The sequence below is a fragment of the Equus quagga genome, chromosome 10 (genome assembly GCF_021613505.1).
Source record: "Equus quagga isolate Etosha38 chromosome 10, UCLA_HA_Equagga_1.0, whole genome shotgun sequence".
Taxonomy (NCBI): domain Eukaryota; kingdom Metazoa; phylum Chordata; class Mammalia; order Perissodactyla; family Equidae; genus Equus; species Equus quagga.
Window position 1 is genome coordinate 87404208 of NC_060276.1, and position 27265 is coordinate 87431472.

A 27265-nucleotide genomic window follows, 5' to 3' on the forward strand; every position below is an offset into this window, starting at 1 on the left:
CAGGGACGCTTTAAGCGAATGCAAGTATCAGCAAGTCTGGGGGCTTCAAATGCCTAAGAGTGCAGTGCATGGAGGGAGCCCTGGGAAAGGGAGGGTGCTGTGCTTCTCCTGGAGGATGCAGTTTCTTTTTTAAAAATTAACTATCGTTTTTCCTGGTTTTATTGAGATGGGGATGCAGTTTCTAATTCCATCTGATTTCTCAAAGTCCCAGTCAAGGGTTGTCTAGGCAGATTAAGATGTTCTCTAAGAGGACAGGCTAAGGGTGGTCTTAGGGATCATCTGGTCATCACCAAATGATGTTCTAAGAATCTAAATCTCAGAGGTTGAGTAACTTTTTGCAAAAATGTCTGCAAGTGTCACTGTGGGGGCAGAAGTGTAAGGCTAAGAAGTCACTTGCCTATTCCTCCAGACGGTGTTAAATAATTCCCTTGAGGAGCCCTGTAAGACCATGAGTGCTCTGCTCCACTGTGGTCTGCCACACTCACCCATGGAAATGCTTCCAGCTTAATCTATGAAGGTTAAATCCTTAATACGATGCACTTTGTAAGAACCAGGGGAATATTTTTAGCCTGTTGTAGATGATTCTTTGAATGGTTAGAAATACATGTAGGTAGACTGAGGCACAGCCTAACACTTGACAATTAGGTACCTCAAACACGCTCCTCCAAAAACCCTGGATAGGCTATTGGTCTAGTGACACCACCAAAGTTTTTTATAAAAATATTCCCGTAGTAGTTCACACCTGAATTCATGATCTGTCCTTCCTCAAGAAACTGGGACCATTTAATTTATAATTTGACCTCTGTTTTCCAAGAGTTACTTTGAATTTTAGTATAGTGGAAAGACCATGAACTATTTCCATCTTGTTCTCTGTCCACTCCTTCATGTCTAGTATTTGCTGAACTAAATTATTAAAGGATAAATCTAGGTTCTTTATAAAAATATTGTGATAATGGTTTGAGATTCATAATCTGAACTGTGCTTTCCAAAAGGTCATGTAGAGTTGGGTTAGAAGTATCTTGCCTCCTCGGAATGAGGGCTATAAATATAAAATATGAGTCATGATACCTCAGAAAGTAAAAAATATAAGTTAAAAGGAGTAATGTGGGATTTCTAAGTGTAAAGACACTTAAAAAATGCAACTGTCCTGCATTTGCTAAAGCTACCGGTCAAATGGGTAGTAACTCTTGGGGCCACAAGAACAATTTAGGGACTTCCGGAGATCTCCTAAGGAGAGGAATAATTCACTTAGTGGAGAAAGACTCTACACTGTCCACTGTGGAGCAGGGCATAAGTTGGAAGTAAACTGCTCTGAATTAAATCTTATCCTGCCAAGGGATAAGATTCCTAGAAAAGAGATACCCATCTCTTTTTGAATAAGGGAGAGCCTTTACACAAAGAACCTCAGAGTCTTGAAAATCATGGAATTAGGATTCTGACCTCAAAACTGGTTCGCTGTATGTCCAGCCAATGAGCCAAATGAGTTCATTCATCAGTAATGAAAGTGGTATGGAATCAGGGCAAATGCTAGTGGGCAGTAAAAATTTAAAATAAAAAATGTAGAATTTACTATTGAAAGAGTGGCTATGAATCACTTGTGTGAATTAGAGGAAAGAGCAGTCACTTCCATTCTATAACAACGAACATAAAAGAATAACTTTCAGGCACAAAATGGGACAAAAAAGCCTCATGTCTGGAACAGAGACGACTTTAAGCACAATAATTTCAGAAGTACTAGAATTTTTTGAAAATTAGTTGATTTTACTAATTTAGCTCCTCTTACACAAGTAGCCTAATTTTATATACCTCCACAAGGAAGGAACTAAATTCTCAAGACTTAATTAATCAAAATGAAACATTCTTTAGCTGTGAACTTATTTTCAGGAATGAGAAGAGGAAATGAGAAATTTTGTTTTCAGAAAAGTTTTTTGGAATCATTTCAAAAGTTCATGTCTCAAATTCACTCATGTTTCAAAATACAAAATCAATTATTAAGACACCACACTGGGTGAGGGCAAAATCACAAATGAAGTTATAGTATGAGAATGAACACTCCATACCTGACCCCCGTTAGTAATCGAGAATATCCGAGTGGTGCCTCCGCACTGCTTCACATACCACAAGAACCACAGAGCAGACACCTGGTGGGGTTCTGATGTCACATTGATATTCACAAAGAGAGATGCAAACTGTCTAGCAGTCCTGGTCACAGAACAAGAGCGGAAGTCAGGAGTAAATACATACATCCATCACAGGATATCATGTATTTTGTTTTTGCTTTTTTTTGCTGAGGAAGATTTGCCCCGAGCTAACATCTGTTGCCAATCTTCCTCTTTTTGCTTGAGGAAGATTTGCCCTGGGCTAACATCTGTCCCAATCTTCCTCTTTTTTGTACGTGGATCACCACCACAGCATGGCTGCCAACGAGTGGTGTAGGTCCGCGTCCAAGAACTGAACCCGGGTTACCAAAGTGGAGCATGCTGAAGTTTTCTGGGCCCAATTTCTGAAGGAATGCAAATTTTAACTCCTGGGAACAGTAAACTTTTCCTTTGCTTTTAGGAAATTACAGCTTAGCTCCAAATATGCTATTTCCAGTGCAGTCTAAAGGGTCAATATGCTTGTCCAGGATCATTAAGCATATTTAGTCTCATTTATTTGAACAACCATCCCCTACTCTCCACCTCCACTGAACCCACCCTGGTCCAGTTTACCACTGTCCCTCACCAGGGTTACAAAAGTGGTGGCTCCTCCTGGTCATCCCTACCTGGTTATCCTACATCCCCTCTTTATCCTTCTCCACATTATAGCCAATGAAGTTTTCTAACAGTCCAAAACTCAAAAAACACTCTGTTTATAAGACTTCAACGGCCTTTATGGCCAAAGGCAAAAATCTTAAATATGGTCAATATACTTTGCACCATCTGCCTCTCAACCAGTTCTCCAAACCCCCATTACATCACTTTCTAACAGCATCTTTATGGTCCAGGCATACTGTCCATTCATTGCTAAAACATGTCAATTTCCTCATCTCAGGGCCTTCATAAAAGCTATGAGCTGTTCTGTCTCCCTGGAAAATAATATCCCCCACACCATCCAACCTTCATATCTCCCAACATTCATTGTGGCTCATTCCTAGAAGATACCATTTTTCACAGCATTCATCCTTCTGGTCTGCCTCTATGACTGTGGGTCATTCCTGGAAGATACTACCTCCCTATCCACCATCCATCCTTTCTGTTTGTCCCTACTAATTGTGAGTCATTCCTGAAAGACACTGTCCTTTCACACCACCACATCACCTTTCCTTCCTGTCACCCTCATCACCTAAGTCACTGTGGTTCTTACCTGAAGATCCCCCAAGGGGATACTCCCCTCCTGTCTTCCCCTACCCACTGTGGTTCATTCCTGGAAGATACCATCCTCCTATACAACGCATGCTTCCTGTCTCCCCCATCCACTGTGGTACATTCCTGGATATACCATCCCCTCACACCATCCACTCTTCATGTCTCCCCCTATCCACTATGGCTTTTTCCTGGATGACACCATGCCACCACATCATCCAACCTTCCCATCTCCCCCACAGTCACTGTAGCTCATCCTGAAGGATACCATCCCCTGTACTACCTATTCTTCTTGTTAACCACCCCCCCAAGTCATTGTGGTTTGTTCATGGAAGATACCATCCCCCCCCATATATCCTTCCCGTCTCCCCCTACCCACTGTGGCTCCTTCCTGGAAGATACCATCACACCACACCACCCATCTTTCCTGTCTCTCCCCATACACTGTGATTCATTCCTGGAAGATATCATTCCCTCACACCATTCACTCTTCCTGCCTCCTCCATCAACTTGCTCATTCCTGGAAGAATTCATGCCCCCACATCACTCATCTATCCTGTCTACACCCCATTCACTATGGCTCATTCTGGGAAAATACCTCATCCTCACATCATCTACTACTCTTCTTCCCCTTCACAGTCACAGTAGCACATTCCTGGAAGATACCATCCCTTCACACCATCTGTCCTTCCTCTTGCCTCCTCCCACTCAAGTCACTGTGGTTATTCCTTGAAGATACCATCCCCCCAAGGGGATACTTCCTTCCTGTCTCCCCCTACCCACTGTGGCTCTTTCCTGGAAGATACCATCCTTCCACACATCCCATCCTTCCTGTCTCCCCCATCCACTGTGGCTCATTTCTGGATGATACCATCCCCTCATACCATCCACTCTTCATGTCTCCCCCCATCCACCATGGCTCATTCCTCGAAAATATCATGCTACCACATTTTCCAACCTTCCTGTCTCCCTCATAGTCACTGTAGCTCAACCTGGAAGGTAATATCCCCTCACACCACCTATCCTTCCTGTCGACTCCTGCAAGTCATTGTGGTCCTTCCTGAAGATATCATGCTCTCACTATATCTACTCTAACTATAATGCCCACCAACTGGCACATTCCTGGAAGATACCATCCCCCACATTATGCATCTTTCCTGTCTCCCCCATCCACTGTAGCTCATTCCTGGAAGATATAATCTCCCCATGCCGTCTATCCTTCCTGTCTCCCTCCATCCCCTATGCCTATTTCCTGGAAGATATCCTTAGACCACATCATCCATCCTTCCTGTCTCCCCCCATGCACTGTGGTTCATTCTTGGAAGATACTATACTATGAACCATCCATCTTTATTGTATCCCCCCATGCACTGTGTTTCATTCCTGGATGATACCATTCCCTCACAGCATTCACTCTTTCCGTCTCCCTCCATCCACTGTGGCTCATTCCTGGAAGATACCATGTTCCACATTATCCACCCTTCCTGTCTATTTTCCACGATCACTATAGCTCATCCTGGAAGATACCATCCCCTCATACCATCCATCCTTCCTGTCCTCCCTCATCTGCTATGGCTCATTCCTGGGATATACTATCCTCCACACCATCCACCCTTCCTGTCTCCCCCCACCCACTATGGCGCATTCTAGGAAGACACCATCCCCCTCCCCACCGTTCGCCCCTTCCTGTCTCCCCCATCCTCTGTGGCTCATTTTTAGTTGATGCACTAACTCGTTGGTTTATGTTTAAAGATTGCTTCATCAAGGAATCTCTTATACCCTCAGGTCAGGATTCCTGTTATAATCACTTTCCTAGCATTATGTAATTATGTGTATAATGTCAGTCTCTCCTGCTAGAAGAATTTAAGCTTCATGAGAGTTCATGCCATGTCTAACAAGTTCACCACCATTCCTCAGTGCTTGGTACAGTGCCTTCATACTGCAACCCCAAAATGCTGACTGAATGATCTGTAAGTCATTCAGCTAATAACACAGATTCTCATTGAAAACATTATATACAGTTTATATTTTTTATTAATATAGACTAGCTTCTTTTCAGTTTCATATTTTTCTGTATCTATATAGAATTACTTTAATATTTTTTCAAACTGTTCCTGTACCTGACCTTTATATAATCTGAAAATACAATTCCTTGTTTTATTGCAAATTACACAACTCTTTCATTCAAGTTCTAATTTATTCATCTACTTTTCTTCTTATGTTTTAGATTCATTTTATGGTCAAACTTACTCTGAAGTGTCTAAAGTGCCCTCAAAGTTGCTACTAACCTAAAGGTCATTAGGTTTCCTCTTAACTTTTTTGCCTATAATTAAGAAAACACTGCAGTTTAAGATTGGATAGAAAGGATCAGAAGGGAAGATAAAAAGCAAATTTTAAATAGTCAAGATTACTTTGTCCAGCAGATTTTATCGATGAGATCTTTCATGGTCATCTTGTCCCATTCCTCAGCATGTGGGGCCTCCCACGGTGCATCAGCTGGAATCTGCAGAGAAAGAAGGGTCCACATTCAGGTGTGATGGTTACTGCCCACTGCCCTGCCAAGAGGCCCTCAGGAGAACCTCTGAAAACCAATCTCTCTGTCTATGTTGGAATGTGTGATTGGCATACAAATCTATGTATAGACGGTGGGGTTGGGATGGATAGCTCTTTGGATTCTATGCCCTAATACTGTTGCCAAAATAATAATGATAATAATAATTACATGTAAATGTATGTATAAATTAATATGTAATTATGATGATCATTATTATTATTGAAAGCTAACACCCATATTAAGTCCTCAACTTAAGTTTGAGAGAGTGATGTTACAGAGCCTGAGACTAAGTAATAAAACTTTGGGGGAACAAATCCTTCTCTCCTTTGCTATCTAAAATGGCATCACATATAGATAAGACAACTATAAGTAGGATACCTGGAAAAATATGTCGCATAAATTCTCAGTGGCATAGAGTTGAACACACACAGGCATTAGTATCAGAGAGATGTTGGTTTGAATCCTGGTTCCCTTGTTGTGTGGTCTTGGGGAAATTACATAACCCATAACTCCTTGGCACTCATTTTCCTCATTTGTAAAGTGGAAATACTACCAACTTGGCAGAGTTGTTGGGTGCATTGGAAATGATATGTATCAATGTCCTGAGCAATGTTCTCTGTACTGTGGAGGGATATTAAACAGTTCCTATTGTTATTTCAGTAACAGGTCATCATGCAAGCTGACAACACACTTTACCTCCTTTCCCATGTTATCCATTGTCCGCCACAGATTGTTGTAATCCAGATACGCAATGGGATTCCATACTGGAGGAAAGGCTCCCCGAAATGGATAACTTTTCCCCTATAACAAAAGCAAAGGATAATACCTTAAATTAGGATGGCCTTCTAAAAATCCAAAAAACCAATCAACCTAAGAGCTATTTTCAAAGCAACAGGATCCTCTACTGTGTCAAAAGCAAAAGTAAATATATTTTACCTGTTCAGGCCCTAAATTTCAATTAGATTAGCAAAGTTTCCCTGGTGTTTTGTTAGTCGATTTTAATTTACAGGAAATTATTATTTGAACTTATTTCTCCTTATAGAGAATGAAGGAATAAACAAACAAACAAACAAATAAATAAATAAAAGTAGCTCGTCCTAGTATCTAATGCTGATGCCACAATATTCTCAACTCCTGAGTTTCTATCTAATCTCTTTGGAAGGATGGTCCCACTCAGATGAGAGCAGGATGATGACATGGAGGACTGTCCTTGGACCACATAGCGGACTGGAATAACAAAGCAGAATATCTCAGACTGTGTTTGAAGGTTAAATTAAGACTGGATAGACTACAGACCATGCCTGAAGTCAAGAATCAAAGCATTAGAACTGTGGAATAATGGGCATTTGCCATTTTTGGTTGTCCAGCATCCATTCCCCTTTCCTGGTAGTACCCTGGTTTTTTTCTTGGGAAACTGCCTCTCCTCTCCTGTGGATAGATGTGTAGGGAGGATGGTCCTGGGTACCATCTCCCATGACAGTAGGCGATGGTCTAGATCCTTTCTTCCCAACTTCTGGCTCCTGGTGCAGCCAGGCTGTGAGCCTGTGATCTGAGCTTGGCAAATCACCCACTCTCAGAGGACTCTCACCCTGTAATGGGTCACTCAAGAACAGAAAAAAATTGACTCTGGGTTCTCCTTCCTTATAGCAGCATGTTGAGCAGATGCTTCCTGCTGTAAAGACCACGGCTGTAGTTCCTGTCCCTAACCTGCCAGAGTTCCCCTGGTCTCTGCCCATTCTTGAGTGTGGCCCTCCAGTCTCCTATTGATTCTGTCGGTCCTCTGATATCCTTTCAGTAAATTCCCTCTTGTTAGCTCCAGTTGGTTTCTATTGCCTGTACCAAGACCTCTAACACAAAGACAGCTAATAGCCACCATTTACCTCATTTCAATTATGTGACAGGCACTATGCTGTGTAAATGCAGGGCAGCAGGGAGAATGAAGGAAAAGAGACCAGGTCTAAGTAGTTCCTATGGCCTTATTTCCTAATTTATCTTCTTTTCCTTTAAAAATAAAACATCCTATAAATCTTCATAAGGTCAAAATATTGTTTACTAATACAATTTTGTATGAGCTTTTAATTTTTTATCAAATAAAAATATATTCAATATTTGTAGAAAGCTTACTGTATGTACTGCACAATATTAAGAGATGTCTTGGATTTAAAGAAAGGGCTAAAACAGAACTCCTGTCCACCAAGGCAGGGACACAAGACATAACAGCATTTGCATTAATGTGCGTGCACACACACACGTACACACACACACACACTCCAACTAAGTAAGACTATGTGGCAGCAATTAAGTGACAAAGAAGTAATTTTCCCTTCCATAGCAGCAAATTCAAATGACCTTGGCAAATTATGGGATCTGATTTCTTATCTGAAAATGCTATGCTGTAATGCTGCAATACAACTTTCCGGGACTCCAAATCCTTTATCATCATCACCACCACCACTATCACCACCATTATTACTAACATTTATTGAGCTCTTTCTCTATGTCTAGCACTGGCTTAAGCTCTTCATATGCATTATCTTATGTAATACTCATCCCAACCCTGTGGATGCAAGCACTATTGCTATCTCTATTTTACAAATGAGGAAACTAAAGCCCAGGGCCATTAGCTAGAAAATAGTAGAAGGGAAATTTCCTGCTCCCAAAGCCTTTGTTCATAAACATTAAGCTTTCCAGCCTCCTATAGAGTTGATGGAATGTTGAGATAGGTTTGTTCTAGAGACATCTTAAACTTCCCAACTAAGAGAAAGAAAACATTAAAATGTGAATCTTATACATCTTCCACACATGTCTTTTATGTTTCTAAGGAGTAAAAATGGAGACTAAGAAGCTCTGGGGTATAAGATGACTGCTGAGGAAACAGGGGCAACTTTGGAAAATGCTGAAGTGTATTCTGAGACAAATAGGCAGAGATATTTTACCCAAAACACAAAAATAGCTAGAGAGAAGAGAGAGACCATGGTTAAGTAATAGCTCATGGGCAGCCTTCAGAACAACTGGTTCTTGTTATAATTCTTCTCTTAATCGAAATCAGGAAAAATCTACATTTTCCTCTATAAAATGTGTTTATACTCAAGGAATAGTCTCACACAAACTGATCTTTGCTCTGAAAAAAATTATTAAAAAAACTTAAACATGCTGAATTGTCTAAGGACATCAAGAAAAATATTCTAAATATAATTCAACAAACTATGTCCCACATTCCTAACGTTCTTTGCAGGATGATGCCAACCAAAGTATGATCTCGTACATGGTCCTAAGAGACTCCCTGATCTGAGCCTTGATAAACAAACAGAGATGGAAGGAGAAGTGAAGAGTTCAGGGAGAGAGAAGACCCTAGCCTGGCAATCTTTTTAGGAATGGAAGCCATGGAATATTCTAAAAGAAGATCACAGAGGCCCACCATGACAGTAATTTTTATCCTGTTGACAGAGGCACCAAGTTGATAAAGGAATTTCATTAATTAGTTTCGCTCTTAGCAGTTTCTGGCTTCTCTGCTCTTATTCCACAGAAAACCTAAAGAAATGAATATACCTGTATGTGGAAACAGGCACTTCCGTGTCACCTATTCCTTTCTCACAAGCCTCTGGAAGGCTTATTTCCTCCATGGCCCGCTTCTAAACTAGACAACTCGAGACTGCCTTTTGCATGGATGAATCCCTAAAGCTGTGCAGTGGGAAGGCCTGGAGGGGTCTCTTGGCTGAGTGAGAACTCCCTTCGATCCAGACCTTCTCAGTCTCTTAAATGGGATTTTATAGTTTTCTCACAAAGGTGTCGGTAGTTTCTCAATCCTAAACCACTTCTCAACAAGAAATGCCTTTACGACCTAAGAGTGGGAGGCAGAATCTCTGGCAATACTTCCAAATGGCTACTGCACTTTAAAAATAAAAGGAACAAAAATCTTGAGTAAAGGTCAAGTTCACTTTGTGCCTATACTCTGAAACCTTCCTATCCTTCCAAAGTGGCCTTTAATCTCTAAAGGAAAGCGTCTTTGACACAGCAGAAATTGTTGATGTCAAGTAGAACACAATGTCCCTGGAACTTTGCCCCAAATACTTAAGTCCCTTTGTGAAATCACATTCTCAACCTACCAACATTCATAATAATGGGAGACTATTGCCAGGAGATGACAGTTTATGGCTCCCACATCGTTCTTTATTGTTGGTCCTATAAGATAAGCCAAGTTTATAGTAAGCAAGTATCATTTGCTGATTGGCATGTTGGTGAGTTTTATCTCTCTGTACTTTTACATTTTAGTTAAACAAAAAGAACCGAGTGCTATTAAAGAGTATCACAGGCCACTGAGGAAAGCTGCCAAAGAGTTTCCTTTAATCATCTTGAAAATAAACAGATATGTTCTGGATTGGTTTAGAAAGACGTTTGTCCAACCCATGTGAATTCCTTGGCACCCTTCTAGTCCCACTGTTTTCTGACAAGCTGGTAAGAGAAATCTTTTGGTGGTTCCTTTCTATAGTCTACAATAATGCTTTAAATAAAGAAATCATCTAAAAAGTGATCCATTAAATAGAATGTCAGTATTGTGTTGTATTAGTAGCTTAAAAAGTTACTTTCTTCCTCTTTCCAAATGGAGGTATCCAAGTTCTCCTCAAACATATACAGTTCTACTCTACCTAGAAAAAGCCTTCACACTTGACATGGAAACATCTATCCCATCGTATTGTGCTGGGTCTCTCAAGTCTCCCTTCACCTAATTCCCATTCTTCATGGGAGATCCTCCCTTCTCCCATCTACTGACCACCCCCAAAGTCTGACCCTCACACAAACATCTTCATATTCGGGGCCATTTTGACAGGTTCATCCACACACTTTTCCCTCAGAGTTCTCTGTCACTAGTTTTCTAATCTTGTTCTTTCCAAACCCCTGCCTGTATAACCAGTCTGTTAGTCACTGCCCACATATCAGTATAGATCCAAACCTCCGGCTGTGGTGGATATTGTTGATTCCCTACTCCACATCCTATCTCTGAGTTCTGGCAGAGGACTGGAGCCGTGGTAGAAAATTCCTAGATCTTTGCTACCTGTGCACTCTAAGTGACTAAAACTTAGTCTTTCTCCTTTTCTGCCTGAGGACTTTCTTCTGGGCCACCAGGAGTTTGTTCAGCCTGAGGGCAGGATAGCATACAAGTAGTACGAATTTGACATCCACAAGGGCAACTCCAGCTAGTGAGGGACATGGATAAATTATCTCAGCTTCCTTGTTCTTGGTGGGGCAATTCTGCGGCAAATTCCACACAGTTCCTCAGGGGAACCTAGGGGAAATTGAGCCTCAGTTGCCCACAGCTCTAACAACTCATTTATACAACCTTTATGGGCACGTATCCCTTTCCCTGGAGGTAGTTATTTGGGAAGTGACTCCAGGTCTACTTTGGGGGCACAATCAATGTTCTCAAGCCTGTTATGGGGACAAAACAAACTAAGACAACAATCAATCTTTCCTTATGCACGGGACAGACAGCCAGATGTGCTGCCTGACTTCTCCCTTTGGGAGGATATCCCTTCATCATTGTCTTTAGGGCCCACCCTTGAGTGGTACTGAAATGCAGTAGCCATCCACTTCCAGTTGACAACTGCAGAAGGTACAGATCCTTCTGTAAACCAGGCTTGTGTTTTTAGCCTCTCCCATCAGCTACTTGTAGGATACTATGCATGAGGTTGTATGTATGGTTGAGGGAAAGGAACCAAAGCAATAGCAGCAGGTATCTTGGGAGCCTAAACTACCCCTTGCTCGTGCAGTCTACTTGTACCAGCTGGACCTTCTCAGGCCTGGGCTAATCAATTTTATAATGATATGTATGTCTAGTTCTGTAGTTCAGTGGAGCAGATATTACCTCCGTTCATGAAGCACAGTTTGAATCTATGATCACTTGGTATCCCATGGTCAGTTATTCAGTCCCTACCAGGACCTAGCTACAAGTCAGGAACCGCTTTGCAAATGAAGAGTAGCTGTCAGCAGAAAAGGGTATTCATGGCCTCACTCAAATCCTAAGTGGTTTTTGCTCCAATATTCCTACTGAAGGCTACCAAAAGCTGCAGACACTATCTCTGCCTGCCATGATATTTCCAATATCATTGGTTCTGCTGGGTCTTAAGGCATTGGAGCCTGGACCTGCTGTAGAGTCCCTCCTTACTTTAAGCCTCATTCAAAAGTCATAGCTTTATGAGTTAATGGGCAAATACACTAGAGCAGCATGCCTTGGTGTGGTCATTTTGCTTCTAAAATCCAGAGATCAACCATGCCATGTGACTCTGGCAGCTGGCCTTGTACTTTGGGCCAGGTCCTGCACTTCTCCATCTAACTTATTTTGAGATCTAATTCTCATGGGTCTGAAGATTGTGAGGAATGGTACAAGTAGATGCTGAGGGTGAATCTGTCTCAGCTTGAGAGGCAATTGCGCCTGGTACAGACAATGAAAGGCTTGTATGCGAGGAAAGGCTGGTTTTCTCATCTAGAGAGGGGATTTCGGGGATCAAAGTTCTCAGCTTTGTTTGTATCTACCCAAGTATCCTAAATCCCAGTCTCAAGTTCCCATTCCTTCCCTACCAGTGTCCCTGATTTAGCAGTGTCCCTAGCAGGGTGGGGCATTTAATTGGTGTTCCAACTCTGCAAACTTTACGCTCAGGGCTTGGACTTGGATTCTCAGTCATTTCTATGCCTTGACTCATTCAAGCTGCCTTGGAGACACTCTGATTTTCCAAGCCTGTTCTCAATCGGACATTCACAATTTTCAGTTTCTCCTTTTCTCTGTTTATGCTCCTTAGGACCATCAGTAGGTGTCAACTGATTCTATAATCTTTATGGTCACTATTCTTGCCATAGCAACCAAATGCCAAAGCTCCTTGATTACCCAATGCTTTGTTCCCCCTCTATCCTTCATCCTACACCACCAACAATAATTTAAGATATTATACAGCAACCACATACCATGGCTTGCCCATGCCCCATTTCCTCCTGGAGAAGAAGTTGTCCATGTATTCCTGTTAGGATGTGCTTCTAGGCCTGGAGCTTGTAGGCACCAGCGAATACTGATTTGGGAGAGACATGGTCCCAAAGATCCCACCTGGCTGCCTAGGTTGGAAACCACTTCTGCTTCCTCTGATAAACTAGAGCATTTTATTTGTTGCCCATGGCACCTTGCTATTTTCTACACTGTATTAAACTGATTTATGTACATGTCTTACTTTCCCGACTAGTCTCAACACACCTGAGAAGAAGGACCATGCCTCACTTGTGTTTATATCTCCTACATTGCCTTGTAAATACCAAGGTCCCAAGAAATGCTCATTAAATGAAGGAATAAAAGGGGAATGGAATTCTTGCTTTTAGTCTATCTACTATCACATCTAGCTCCCCTAGGCCTCAGAAAGGGTCCAGTCTCTTTCTATGTAAATGACTCCCTCTTTTTCCACCTCAGATAAAACTTTCTAATGAATGCCAATTTAGCACTGATTTTTAATTATCAATTACACATATGTATACCTTTTCTAAAATAGCAATAATCAATATCACCATCAAATTTACTAGAACTCCCTATGTGTAAAGTGTTGAAGAGAAGAGAAAAATATGGAAGACTCAGACCCTTAGGGAACCTAAATCTCTAAAACACATCCTATGTTAGCATTTCTCACTTTGATCTTTATGGATGCGATATGAAAACGAGTTCCACGGTCATAAATCTTGGAAATCCTGACTTATAGTTAAACAGCTTTATTTTTTCTTAACTGCCAGCCCCCATAGGACTTCTAATTTGCTAATGGACATCGTGGCTCTTAAAGATAGGGATAGAATATGGAGCACTTCCAAAATTTATCTGACCAACAAACTCTGTCTTTTGCAAAGCACTTTTGGGATTAATGTTGCTTTGAAAATATGCCCTTAGGCATGTCTTCTTATTCTGGCTGCCACTGGCACGGGCCTGAGTAAACATGGGAAAACGTGGGCTAGAAAGAAGAGGTGTGATAAGTAGAAGATTTATTTTCCAAATGCTACAAATGGGAATATATTCTCATTTATACCTCTCCTGGACAAGAGGGTACATCATTCCACAACGCCGAGTTCAATAGGAGAAATAAAATGAAATCACTTATACGTCTAGCTCAAACTGCAAATGTTCTGTGCCGAGTCTTGGACCTGGGCCCCTGCCACTTAAAACCGGGCAGTACAGAGCGAAAGTACGTCAGAGCAGGTCAGGAGGGTCAAGGGCAAACAGAGCTTCTTGCCAGAGAAGCCTTGTGTATCCCAGTGACTAGGCAGATGCAGCCCTGCCCCTCCGCTGGATGGTAATGGATGGAGATACCTCAGTAATGGCTCCTGCGATCATGCCATCATGATGAGGGACATGATCAGGGCTTACAGTAGGAGGGAGGTGCACCAGGAGCCATCAGATTCTTAGCACGATCTTCCCAACATCTGAAGATCAGAAAAGTATTTAAAAATAATTTACAGACCGGGAAAAGTCAAAGATACTCAGGATTTCTTTGGTAGGTGCCCAAATAATTATGTAGATTAGCGACTGCACCCACATCTGTGCCCCAGGGACTATTTTTATCACCCACGGCTGGTCAGCAAGTGTGAGCCAACAGTAATTTCTTTGCATTGTCTCTGAAGCCTGATGTTTTTTCAGAGACATTTATCTGCTGGCTATGGCTGTAGAAACTAGGCCACAAAATTAAATCTCAGCCTGAGGTTCATTGTGTATCATTTGAGTCTGACAAATTACATGAGAGCTATGGAAATGAAAAGAAAAGGACTAGTAGAGCTCAGTAATTTTTCTCTTTGTTTGAAAAGCCTGACATGAAAAGGACTCAGTTCCACAGCTTTCAGGATCAAAGTGTTCATTACGTGTAACTATAATTCACACTCAAATTTTCTGTGATTCCACTTAGAATTTTCTCCTTCTAGTTGCGTTAAACCCAAACACAAAGCAAAAATTAAAATGAAGTGCTATGAAAACAGTACTAGACTGTTCAAATATAAGGTATCAGCATTATTGTCATTATTTGTCTCTGTTCAGTTTCAAGTTCTGTGTTTGCTAAGGTTAGTTATCAAGTAGGCTTTCTGTCTGTCTATCTGTCTGTGTGTTTCTCTCTCTCTCATTCACTTCTGCAGGACCTTGAACCAAATACTTGCATTCTTACAACTTTCTCCTGTCTCTCAAGTAAGGATAACTGTCACTTACTAAAACTCTGAGGTCCACTAGGTTTTCAAAAGGTATTCATTGAGTTTGACACAGAAGTGAAAAAGCTTGGAGTTCACACCTGAGACAGAGGGCTATACAGCAGCATCGATCCTGTTAAGTGGCAGGACAGGGCAATGACAGAAAAGACTTTCTGGCTGGGTCTGCATGTACTCATAGGACACTGGAGCTTCCCTTTTTCAGGAAGTGCCCAGAATGGACCAGGTACAGGATTCATAGGACATTAGAGGGTTTTTAAAGTTTCAACTGTTAGAAGGCTACTCTGCAAAAGTCTGAAAATTCAGGACCAATGATTAAGCCTTTTGGTTGGGGTAGTGGGTGCATGCTCTGAGGTGGTCGGGGCTGCAGAAGGGGAAAATAGGCAGGAAGTAGAAAGCAAGAAAGGAGGAGGAAGAAGGAGATTTTAGCCTCAAACTGGCACCTACTTTCTAACCTGAAAGGTCAGAACCTCTAGGAATTGGGTTATCACGGCGATTAGAGCAATTTCTCTTGAGGAAGCTGCTTATGTAATGTTTCATTCTATTCACAAGGTTCTTTTTTGCCATTAACCAAAATGCCAAGGCCCTACTTGAGGAGATGATTGCAAAGTTCCACTGCCTTCATGAGAAAAATCTTTTGTGTCTGAACTAACCTCCTTTCTATGCTGCCAGTGAAGGCCAGTCCAAGGCGGGAGGGCCATTCTAGATTACTTCTCAATGAATGGTTAGAAATCAATTTCTGTAGTAAATTACTCCCTATTAAAAATGAATGAAAGGAAGAGGAAAAGAGTTCTGGGGAGGGATAATGGTAACACAACAATGTGAATGTACTTAATGTCACTAAATTGTACACCTAAATATGGTTGCAATGGTAAATATTATATTATGTTTATATTTTACCACAATTTAAAAAAAAATTTAAAAACAGAAAGAAAAAATGTAGTAATTAACCTGACTTTGCTATTTATTGGGCTGTCACTTCAACTGAGTAGAAACTTCATTCTCTAGAAACTAAATCTGAGATTTATCCCCGAAAGTTTATAGAAAGAAAGGAGTCTTTGAGAGAAAAAAGCTAATGCTTATCTAGCTTTCTAAACAGTACAAGGCTTTAAGAGTAATTTCTGTCATTAAGCTTTCCTGTGACCCACAAGAAGTAAATGAAGTCTTTTAAAAATGGAGGAGAAAAAAGAATGGAAGTTACTAAAAATTATTTCTTACAAGCTATGTCCATATATCTTTATACTGAATACTTGACAAATTAAAAATATGTAAACATTTTTAGTCTCTCTGTTTTTAAAAACTTACATATAATTGTAATTTAGAGAAGAAAACAAATAATCTCTCTTGCATTACCTCATTTCTACAATCAAAACAGAATTTCTTATCAGGAGCACAGGCCCATTACCACTTGCCTGTCCTCACCTAATTGTCTTTTTTTCATCTTCCACCCTGACTTATACAAATTACTTTACATTTTCTTTATTTTTCTTTTTAAAACCAGGCAGGATATAATGGCATAAAATAAAATACTCTTACCTAGATCATACTTTGACTAATAAGCTTACATAAATCATTTAACAAAAAGAATATATAGCTAACAATTCCAACCATGCCCTAGACCTCTAGACTTAGTATTTTAACACAATAACAGAATCCATCTGTAGTCTTCAGCCTGCAGAGCCTAACTGGGCTGCCCTGGGGGTTGCTCAGGAGTCAGATACTCACTGAAGGCCAAATGGGCTACAGATCTATGGCCTAAAGTACAAGAGAAGAGAAGAAGCCACCCTAGTGAATGTAACCAGATGTGGTTCCCAGGAAGACCCACTCCCCCGAGTCCCTGGGTCCAGAGGAGCTCCTACTGCTAAAGTGGCAGTCTTAGGACTCCAGAGCCTGTTGGTGTAAGGTGATTTTTGTCTTTTCTTAGAGCAGTTTATTAAAGGGGTTCATAAGATGACTTCCTGCCCATGGAATAAGGAACAATGTGATGTAACCCACAGAATCCTGGGCTCAGGGGCTGGAAAGCCTCACTTTGGCTCCTAAACTCTCTGAGCCTCAGCTTTTTCATCTGTAAGATGTGGGGAAATAATTCTTATTACCTCATTGGGTCACTGGGAAGCTCAAACGAGGTAACACATGTATAGGCACATTACAGATGGAAGGCAATGCCAATGCATGGAGTCAGGAGGATGAATCTAGGTGATTAAAAGAAAGGAAGCAAAGACACCACAAGCAACATCCCTACAAGAGCTTAACACCTTTAGCTTCTTGAGTTTCCTACTGAGAGGGGTTGAAAGTGAAAGTATAACTTTCTTTGAAGACAAAAGAGAAGACTTCTGTGAGTTGGTATGGAAAGGGGTTAAAAGCAGCTTAAAAATATATGTCCCTAATCCACACCAAACACCCTATTATATGCAAGGGGCCAAAGACACAGTTATACTTGGCAAGAATTAAGACAAACTGACAAAAAGTACATCCTCTGCTTTCAACATGGCCTACTGGCTAAAACAAAGTTCACCTCTTAGCAACGACAAAAAAATTTACTTAGTATTCTAGAACACGCACAGTCTGAAAAGCCTTTGATTTCAGTTGTTGGCATAGAAACCTGGAGTAAATGGCTGTGGGAAGAACAGAACCAATTCTAGGAAAAATTGCTTGCTGAGCTGTTACTATCAGGAAAGTCTATGTCGTTTTAAATAAATCTTATCACACCATTCTCTAAAAACAAATGTGTGGTATACATTTATAGTTTCTATTTTTATTGAGAGGACATGAAAAGCAGGGAGAAAGCGAGAATGAGTGAATATGGCAATTTCTCCTTCAAAGCAGCTCCTGCAAGATGCCTTGCTCCATCTCTGGCAGTGTTCTCCCTCTCCACGCCCTACCTGCATTATTATGATCTGGAAGAACCCGTGGAAAGCAAAAAAAAAAAAAAAGGAATCAAGCATTTTTTCCTCCCTCTCCAAAAACTGGCACGGCAAAATTTAACAAAAAAGTCTCCATAACTCAATGATACTCATTCATAAAACAATCATAATGGTGGTGTATCTTATTTGCTAACGCAAGTAATTAATCCATTAATCCAAGAGGCATTCAAGTCCACCTGCTTTCCTTACACCATCCAAAGCAGAAGAATTGATAAAGAGAACATTTTAAACATATCTAGCTGATGCCACTTCAAATCTACCTTTTTGGTTAAAGACAATATGATTAAGTTATATTAATTTCACAAATCAGATACAATCTCCCAAATAAAGCTATCAAATTCACAATATTCATAAAACACATTCACTGTAGAAACCAGTCAAGAACCTATTATACAAGAATCAGGATCTACTAAACCAGAATTAGAGTAGGGTTCTATTCACAAGATCCATGAAGGATACAGGCAGAAATGTTAGTGAATAGTATTTATTTATTGTTATTGTTTACTTGTCTCCTCCCTATAGATGGCAAGCTCCATGTGAGTAAAAACTTTGATCATATGCCCACAGCGCTATTTTCAGCCTAGAAAAAGATCTGGTACAGAGTAGATTGCCCAGTAACTATTTATTAAACTGATGGAATGAATTTAGCATAATGATGTAAAACATCTATGAATGAAGTAGATAGACATAGTCTCTTGGGGAAGGGACAGGGTAGATAACACCAGTAAATGTCTATTCTCACGGTTCAGCTCAGAGACCCAGGCTTGGAACACCACATTGTCACGTCAAAACTTGCGCTGTAGACACAATCTAGCAGAGGTCAAGAATAGTTCTTTGGTGAATACTAAAAACCATCCTAGAGTAGGTTGAAACTGGATGCCCTACAGTCTGCTAACAGAAGAAACAAATTGGAGCATTCTTTAAGGCTGCAACTTGGGAAAATTTAAGAGCTGAATCAATCTTGACCATAAAGAATATGGCTTGGTTTAACTAGATAGCAGCAATCTTCTAGTGATTCACTCACTTCAGTGATATTTACCAAAAAGAATGCACTGTATTAGAATTACAGAAGCTGGGGTTGTCATGAGAGCTGATGCAGAGAGTATCACAAAGACAATTTGCATTATTAACCCAATATACTATTGTGCTGCGGAAAAGTCCATTTTTTTTTCCCTAGAAATGGCCAGAATAGTGAGTTGAGATATTTTTAGATAAGTGGAATTACTTTTTGCTATACAGTTTATTAACAATCTTACTTGGAGTAGTTAACTGAATATCTTCCTGCTTTTCCCTCATCTGGTCTCCTTACTTTACAGTTTCCTGGTCATTATAAAAACATCTACTACACTATTTCTCATTGCAGAAAGGAGACGATTTACTAGAAACAATAGCAGAAAGGCACTCATTCAGAGAAATTAACCTCTAATTGACCTGCTACATTTTTACCATAACATTGCTGTCTACTTTGGTGAAAATATGTGTTTTTTTGGCAGGTTAAAGTATGTGAGAGGATGGTTTAATGGTATTTCTATTCTCCACCATTTCATTAGATGAGATTATGTCTTAAATGAAAAGGACAGTGTGTAGCATGTTAAATACGTGCTTACTGGTAAGTCAGTTCTAAAATTCATGAAGAGCATGTAGTCAGGGGGAAGGCAGACCATTACTAGGTTTATAACCCTGTCAAATCACTTTACCTCTCTGAACCTAAGTTTTCTCCTCTGTAAAATGGGGATAACCATGCCTGCCTAATAAGGTAGATAGAAGGATTTAAGGAATTTATGCATAAAAAGCACTTAGTTGTTTATCGTGAGTCTCCGGGGAAAAGAAAAATCTCCCAGCTCCTGAATGTTAGGAAGAAAGAAATTATAAGCGTGAGTGTGCTCAGATTCCAGGATAATCATCAGACTCCTTTTCTTCCCAGCTGGACTGGCGAGTGAATTTACATGACTGTTTAATTAGCAGTTGAGTGCAATGGATTTGGTTTCTCTCCCGACATTAAATATGCCAATACACGTAAAACTGCTCAATAAATGTGAGCTGTTATTATTCTTACCGTTTTTATTACAGGGAAACATACTATGCAGAAAAGAGAAAGTGGGGAAGCAAAGGATTTTTTCCCTTTTTGATCATGGCCTATTGAAGCCAGCATTCATAAACACTTGGTATAATTTTTTATGTTTTCTACATTCCTCCCTTGACATCTGGACCCAATTTTTCTAAAGGCTTCTGGTTTGTTTTCTCATGTGCCACTGCCAGACTTTCCCAAGCATCCCAAACCATCTCAAACCAGCTCTCCGAGTTTCCCAAGATTCCTGATCTCCTTCATTGGGCATCAATGTGCATACATCACAAGCATCCTTAACTCCCAGCTCTGAAAGGCCTTGAAGACACTAGACCTACACGACTGCCTGGGGTGGAATGGGGGGTAGATGTGGTTACCGGTGTGGGAATCCTGGCATTAGAATGAGTAAATGACCCCTGCCCTCGTGACACTAGTTCCAGGAAGTGGGCTGCAATGTCAGATTGGATACTTGATTTCTCAAGGCACGTTTCCAGACTCCAGCTGCTCCGTGTTTGGATTCAGTAAGAAAGAATAATGCTGGCAACAGCTGCTGTTTCTTGACTGGATATCAGCAGTCAGAGTTTAAACAGTCTCTTGTTTAAACAGTGGGAAACTGCACAACCGAGCTAGACTTCCCAAGAGTCAAGGCCAGGTACAAAGGAAATTATCAAAGTGTGCAAAGAAATGTCAGGCAAGAATGAGGATGAATAATCTGTTCAAAGTCTTAAGAAGTGGCCTCAAACTATTAGGTTCCTTGGGACCTTAGAATTGCCTCATAGGTGCCTCAGGGGCTGCCTGGGGCTGTGTGTGTGTGTATGTGTGTGTCCCAGGCACCCCCACCCGCAGAGGGAGGGAAGGAAGGAAGCTGAGAGCTTCTTACTCCTACTCCAGTTGGACTGGGGTGGGGCGTGCAGCCTTCAAGGGTCACAGTGGGTGATGTGGGGGAGGGCCAAGCTGAGGCATGACCCCTTGCAGTGATTCCAGGAGGCCACAGGGATTTTTTAAATGAAAACAAAAAAAGAAAAGAAAGGCAGAATACTACTTTAAACCTGACAGCCAATTTTTATGATTGCTTGAAGAAAAAACAAAACAAAACGAAATGTTTTCCCAAATAATGCTCCCCCATTGGTCACTTGAGCCAGGCTTACCTTGACATACTGAACAAGACGCTCATTTACGTTCACTTTGTAGGTTTCTAAACCCAGCTCCTTAGATAACCGTAAGATCCTGTTCTGGGTCGGTCCTACATAAGCCCCGCCAACATCTACGTAATTCACATGTTTGTTCTGTAGAAGGAGAAAAAGTAACCAGAAGATTTTAGTTAAAACATGAAAAAAAGAGTTTCTGTCTTATAAAAAACCATTTATTTATTACAACCTAAATGTGCCTTTTATCTCTCTTATAAAATGCAACTGAAAATAGCATTCCTTTCTTCTCCACTCATTAACCCTGTATGACACTCATCATTAAGCAACCCCATTTGTATAGTCACTGCTGAGGCCAATTCAGCAATAACATGCATAAGGAATAAAGAACACTGTGGGACATCCTGCTGATCTAAATCCTTTTCAAAGCATTTAGGTTATTATCTATCCTTTTCCTTGAGGTTGTGCTGCAGGAGCCACGCAGAGATTGATTAGGCCTAACTCTCTGATTTCCAACAGAAGAAATTTTAAATCAGCCCACACTGATGAGTTCTTGATCCTATTTTAAAACATCTGCAGGGGGCCAGCCCGGTGGCGTAGTGGTTAAGTTCGCGCACTCCGCTTTGGCAGCCGGGGGTTCGCAGGTTCAGATCCCAGGCGTGTACCTGGCACCACTCATCAGGCCATGCTGTGGCGGCATCCCACATAAAGTAGAGGAAGATTGGCACAGATGTTGGCTCAGCAACAATCTTCCTTAAGCAAAAACAGTAATATTGGCAACAGATGTTAGCTCAGGGCCAGTCTTCCTCACACACACACACACAAAATTTGCTGGACAGAATGCATCACAGGAAGATACGATCTGCCCCCTAGTGACCTGCCTAACCTCATCTCCAATTCTCTTTTCCTTAATCACTCTCTTTTAGCCAAATTGATCTCCTATTTCTTGAATACACCAGGCACATTTCTGCCTTAGAATCTTTGCATTGGCTCTTCCTTCTGCCAGGAATGCTCTTGTCCCAAATATGCTTTTGAGCAGAGAAGTGCCACGATCTGACTCAGGTTTGAAAGGCTTATTCTGGCTGCTGCACGAAGACTAGATTATGGGCAGCAAGGGCAAAGGCAGGGAAATCAGTTAGGAGGCTACTGAATAATCTGTCCTAGAGATGATGGTGGCTCCCACCAAGTGGCAGTCATGAAAGTGGTGGGAAGTGGTGAATTCTGGATATATTTTGAAGGCAAAGCCAGCAGAAGTTCCTGACAGAATGAATGCGGGGCCTGATAGTGTTGAGCATGACTCCGAGTTTTTTGGAGTTGCCATCCTCTGATATGGGGAAGGCTTCTGGAATAGTGGTCTTGATGAAGAAGATCAGAAGTTCAGTTTGAATGTGTTAAATTTGAGATATCTGTTCAACATCCAGGAGATGTGCACATTTCTAGCTTCCATATCAAGGCAGCACAGTATACTTTATTCAGCATCTTACTTATTTCGATGGGGAGAGTTAATCAGGCTTTCCATTCTGCCAGAATACCAGAAATGAAGTGTCCCTTTGACTTCTTTAACCTGTTCCTCATATAACCCTTACATTCCCTTTTACTACCTATTGGTGCTGTCCTCCAGACCTTCTCTAGTCTCCAACATCCTTTTTAAGACATGAAAACAAAACTGGAGTCAGCACTCCAATAAATTTCGAGGCTTTAACAAAGACAGCAAGAGGACTCTTGTGAGTTCCCAAACATGATGTCTTTAGAACACTGACACTACCTTTAAGGCAAAAGTCCTAAGTGAGGTAGTAAAAAGTGTGAGGCACTTTACAGAATGTTTCTTTACAAAGTCAAAAGATTCTAAAGGAGGTGCCTCAGGTTCAGCAAGATACTAGAACTGTAATACCATATTCTGCTATGTTGCACTTCAGTCTTTAGGGTCTTGATTTCCATTTCATTACTCAGCCTTTGAAAAGGTCACAAACATGCAACTATATTAGGAAACAAATACACCATCCCTGCGGTAGCCCTGCAGGCATATCAACTGCATTAACTTGATCCTGAAGAATTACGGAGGAATCGCAGTAGGAAAAACTGGGAAGTTCTGAACTAATAGAAGATCTATCTGAACAGCCGCCAAGTGACAATAGCAAAGTTGACATTTCAGTACTGAAAGATCCAGAATAACTTTTATGACATTTCCATTCCAAATTATCCTAATTGACCGAGCTATGAGAAACAATTCGAACAATATTCAGTTCCGTTTTTTTATTAAATACCATCATCTGTCCCTGTTTCTTAAGAAAGCCTTTTTTTCTCCTTCTATTCATTTGAAATCTTATAAATGTTAAGTCCTAGTTTCTAAGCATTTCAAAGCTCTTTTCTCGCCTACCTAAGGGAAGTTATAATATCATGTTCAATACACAGTAGTTCCTGTATGGTGCTGACATATATAAATAATGCAGCATGGAAAAGCAGCCTGGGGAAATAACATAGATGGGGACAAGCATGCTAAATTCTCATTTCCCTTATAGAAAGAAATTTGCTCCTAACTGAAAATCTGCAACATGACTGATGGTCCTATTTAATAACCAAAAGGTTTTAGAGATAAGAAAAGTAGGGCTAAGGGACAACTTAATAACTATCTCAAAAATGAAGGAATATTTTTCAGAAAATGACAGGAGAATCATATCTAATAAGTCATACAGTCAGAATATGCAATCCTTCTTTTGCACTCCAACACACTGCCTTCGATTAGAATTTGAAGGTGGAAGGGAGCTTCTTTGAGTGTATTTAGATTGTATCTCATTGCCCAGATGAGAAATCTCAGATGTAAAGTGCTAACAGAACTTACCCAAGATAAGACAGTGAATCAGGCCAGTACAGGGGCCAGAATCCCAGTCTGCTCACTCCTAGATCTATCGCCTCCCAGTGGACTACATTTGAGGAAGTACTCAGAAATTCTCCAAATGCAATTAATCTGGATTTACATTAATTTAAAGCAAGCAAGCAAACACACATCATAGAGCAGCACTTCTACAGTATCCCCTGGGGATCTTGTCAAGATGCAGCTTCATGTTCAGCAGGTCTGGGACAGGGCCTGAGATTCTGCATTTCTATCAAGGGTGATTTCTATCCTGGGTGATTCCACGGCTGCTGGTCCACAGGACACTTTGCGTAGCGAGGCTGTAGAACACTTTTAGAGCTGAGCAAAGTGAAAATAGGCCTATGAGACATCCCTGCACATCTAAAAAGGTAGAAAGCGAATGACAGAAGGGGAGCATGGCATGGTGTGACTGAAAGAGCTGGTAAAATGTCCTGGTTCAGATGCTGTTGGTTGGCTATTCCACATCCATTCATATTCCCTTTCTCATGCCTGCTTCTATTATGCAGCCTGGAAATGGTAAATACTTGCTTCCCCAGGCTCCCTGGCAGCTAAGGGTTGCTATGTGCCCCAACTCTGGCCAATGAGACTAAAGCAAATGTCTGCTGGGGTCTTCTGGTAAAGGAAAAGCATTGCTGCAGATAAGACAGGCCACTTCTTCATGTTCTTTCCTGCCTTGAAAAGGAGGACTTGCTGCTTGAGCTGCAGCAGTGATTTGGTTACCACTAGGCAATAAGCCAACAAGCAAAGAATGGCTGAGCAGAGAGACAGAAAGAAGGCAAAGCCTTGAAAACAAAGCTGAACCCTCGCACCAGCCTGGACCACCTACCACTAGACTTCTTCCTATGTAAAATAATTGAATGTTTGTATTGCTTAAGCCATTGTTATTATCACCGCAAAAGCCATTCTATTCTAAGTCTGATACATCTTCTAATTAGATAGATGCTTTCTCTCCTTCCAGTCACTTCAACAGTCTGGTTTTGTCCTTGCTGCCAATCCCCAGCCTTTAACACTCTATTTGTGTGCTCACCTTCTAATCAAACACAAGGGCCTCTTTTCAGCCTTCATCCTGTGTCAAGTGCCCTTGGCATTTGACCCTGTTGATCATCCCTTCCACTTTCCTCCACTGATTTGCACGGCACTGCTCTAGTCTGGTCCTCCTCTTCTGCCCCTACTGCCTCTCTCTGGCTCCTCCGCCTCTGCCCCCTCTTAAATCTGCATGCTCCCCAAACTTCCATCTTTGGTCCTATTTCCTCCCCACCCTACGTACTCTTCCTTTGTACTTGCATCAGCTCCACAGATTCAACCACCTGCAACCATTTCCTTGAATAGTAGTAAACAATAAGTGTGCATTTTTCCAGAATAGTGATGTAAGCTCAAGTATAAAACGGCAGTGACATAGCAAGAAGCTTCCTTCTCATGTCTAGTCGACCCGACCTGAGCAAAGAGTGTCTCTAGCAGCAGCACACCTCTTAGGGAACAAGGACCAAGGAAAAAGTTGCACAAAAATACGCTACATTTAATTCTGCTTACTGTAGCCACACTTCTTTTAAGTTGTGTATCCTTGGATAAATAAACAAGGAACCTATACTGTGTGTGTGCTGTGGGTGTGTGGTCATCTCCAGTCCAGCCAAACCGTAACCCCACCTGAGACACTGCATACTCTATTTAGGTCTCTTGTATGGAAATTATGACGCTGTACTGAAATTATTTGTTCACGTTCGTTTTCTTCACTAGACTATAAGCTACTGAAGGACAGAGGCTGTCACTCTTCGATGAGTTCTTGTTGAAAAGAAGGGACACTTAATTGATGGAGTAGTTTAGGGCTACGGAGGACAAATGTCTTAACTGCATGAACTCTTGAGATCTGCTCTAGCCCTGTGACTTCCAGTGAGCCCCTTCTGGTTTGTGTGAGATATTATATGTAGGTATTAAAATCACTTACCCTCACAGTGTATGTTCTTCCTCCAACTCTGTCCCGGGCTTCCAAAACCAAAACATTAGTTTCATGTTCGGCTAAGAGTTTGGCAGCAGACAATCCTAAAAGGAAAAAGAGGAAAACAAAATCAAGGAACATACCAACATCTAAACAAGAAACATCCAAGATTTAAGCAAGTTACACACAAAATGAATGCAGGGCATCATACACAATCCATTGATTTTACTGTCTTTCTAAGAAATTCTGACCACACTGTGATTAATTGAGCCACCAATTTTATAATCTATTATATATTACATTATCTATCATAATAAAGTTGGTTGACAAAATGTAACTTTTAAAATATCTATTTCAGTTTTTAGTGATAATCAAATCATATTTAAGAGAATTTGTTGAACCCCTAAATCAACCCTTATTGTGCTCCTCTTCTAGAAATCCTGATTGTATAAACAGAAGACTATGTTTTCCTGGAAACTTCCCCTGGGTACACCAGCCCTCAGTATATCTGTGCTTTTCTCAACTTGAAAATCCCCATAATCCCCTCTTATAATTTATATCTGGATTACATGCTTGATAGATCTTGTTTTCCCCCACTAGATTCAAAGGTAGGAACCACACTTCATACTTTATTCATTGGCTCAAAGCTGAGAACAAGTTTTCACCTGTAAATCAAAACTTTCATGAAAGATAGATTTAAAACCCAGTGTAGTAATACCAGAAAAGAGAGAAAGTGTCGTGGATTAACATTACATCAAGTGTGCATGCTATCCACATGATTTATTGCCGATGTTAATCTTGATAACCTAGTTGAGGCAGTGTTTGTCCGGTTTCTCCACTGTAAAGCTACTCTTTTTCCCCCTTTCCACTCTGTACTCTTCGGGAGGAAGTCTATGCCAGCCTACACTTAAGGAGTAGGGATTTATGTCCCACTTCCTTGAAGGTGGAGTAGCGACATAAATTATTTGGAATTCTCCTGCACAGGAGATTTGTCCCCCCTGTCCCCCACTTCTTTATTTATTCAATCATTTATTTATATCAGTATGGACTCAAAGATAGTTGTTTGATACTTTGGATTATAATCCAATACTATGTTATTGATTTTGTTGCTTTCAGTTGGCTCCTGTGTCCCTTTGACACACTCCCATCATTTCGTGTGTGTGTGTGTGTTTAAACACTTCCTCACTTTCTGGTATTACAAGATGTCTTCTCTTGCCAGCC

General features: G+C 40.9%; 1 protein-coding gene across 1 annotated transcript in view; it reads right to left on the minus strand.

The window, feature by feature from the left end:
* Window positions 1–27265, minus strand: part of LOC124245835 (amine oxidase [flavin-containing] A) — a 61244-nt gene that overhangs the window by 16335 nt on the left and 17644 nt on the right. Inside the window, exons 2-6 of the mRNA XM_046673604.1 lie at window positions 26054–26148; window positions 21243–21380; window positions 6595–6699; window positions 5756–5847; window positions 2061–2202 (exon numbers count right to left, since the gene is read on the minus strand). Coding sequence (XP_046529560.1) covers window positions 2061–2202; window positions 5756–5847; window positions 6595–6699; window positions 21243–21380; window positions 26054–26148 — 572 coding nt within the window. The remainder of the gene's footprint in view (window positions 1–2060; window positions 2203–5755; window positions 5848–6594; window positions 6700–21242; window positions 21381–26053; window positions 26149–27265) is intronic.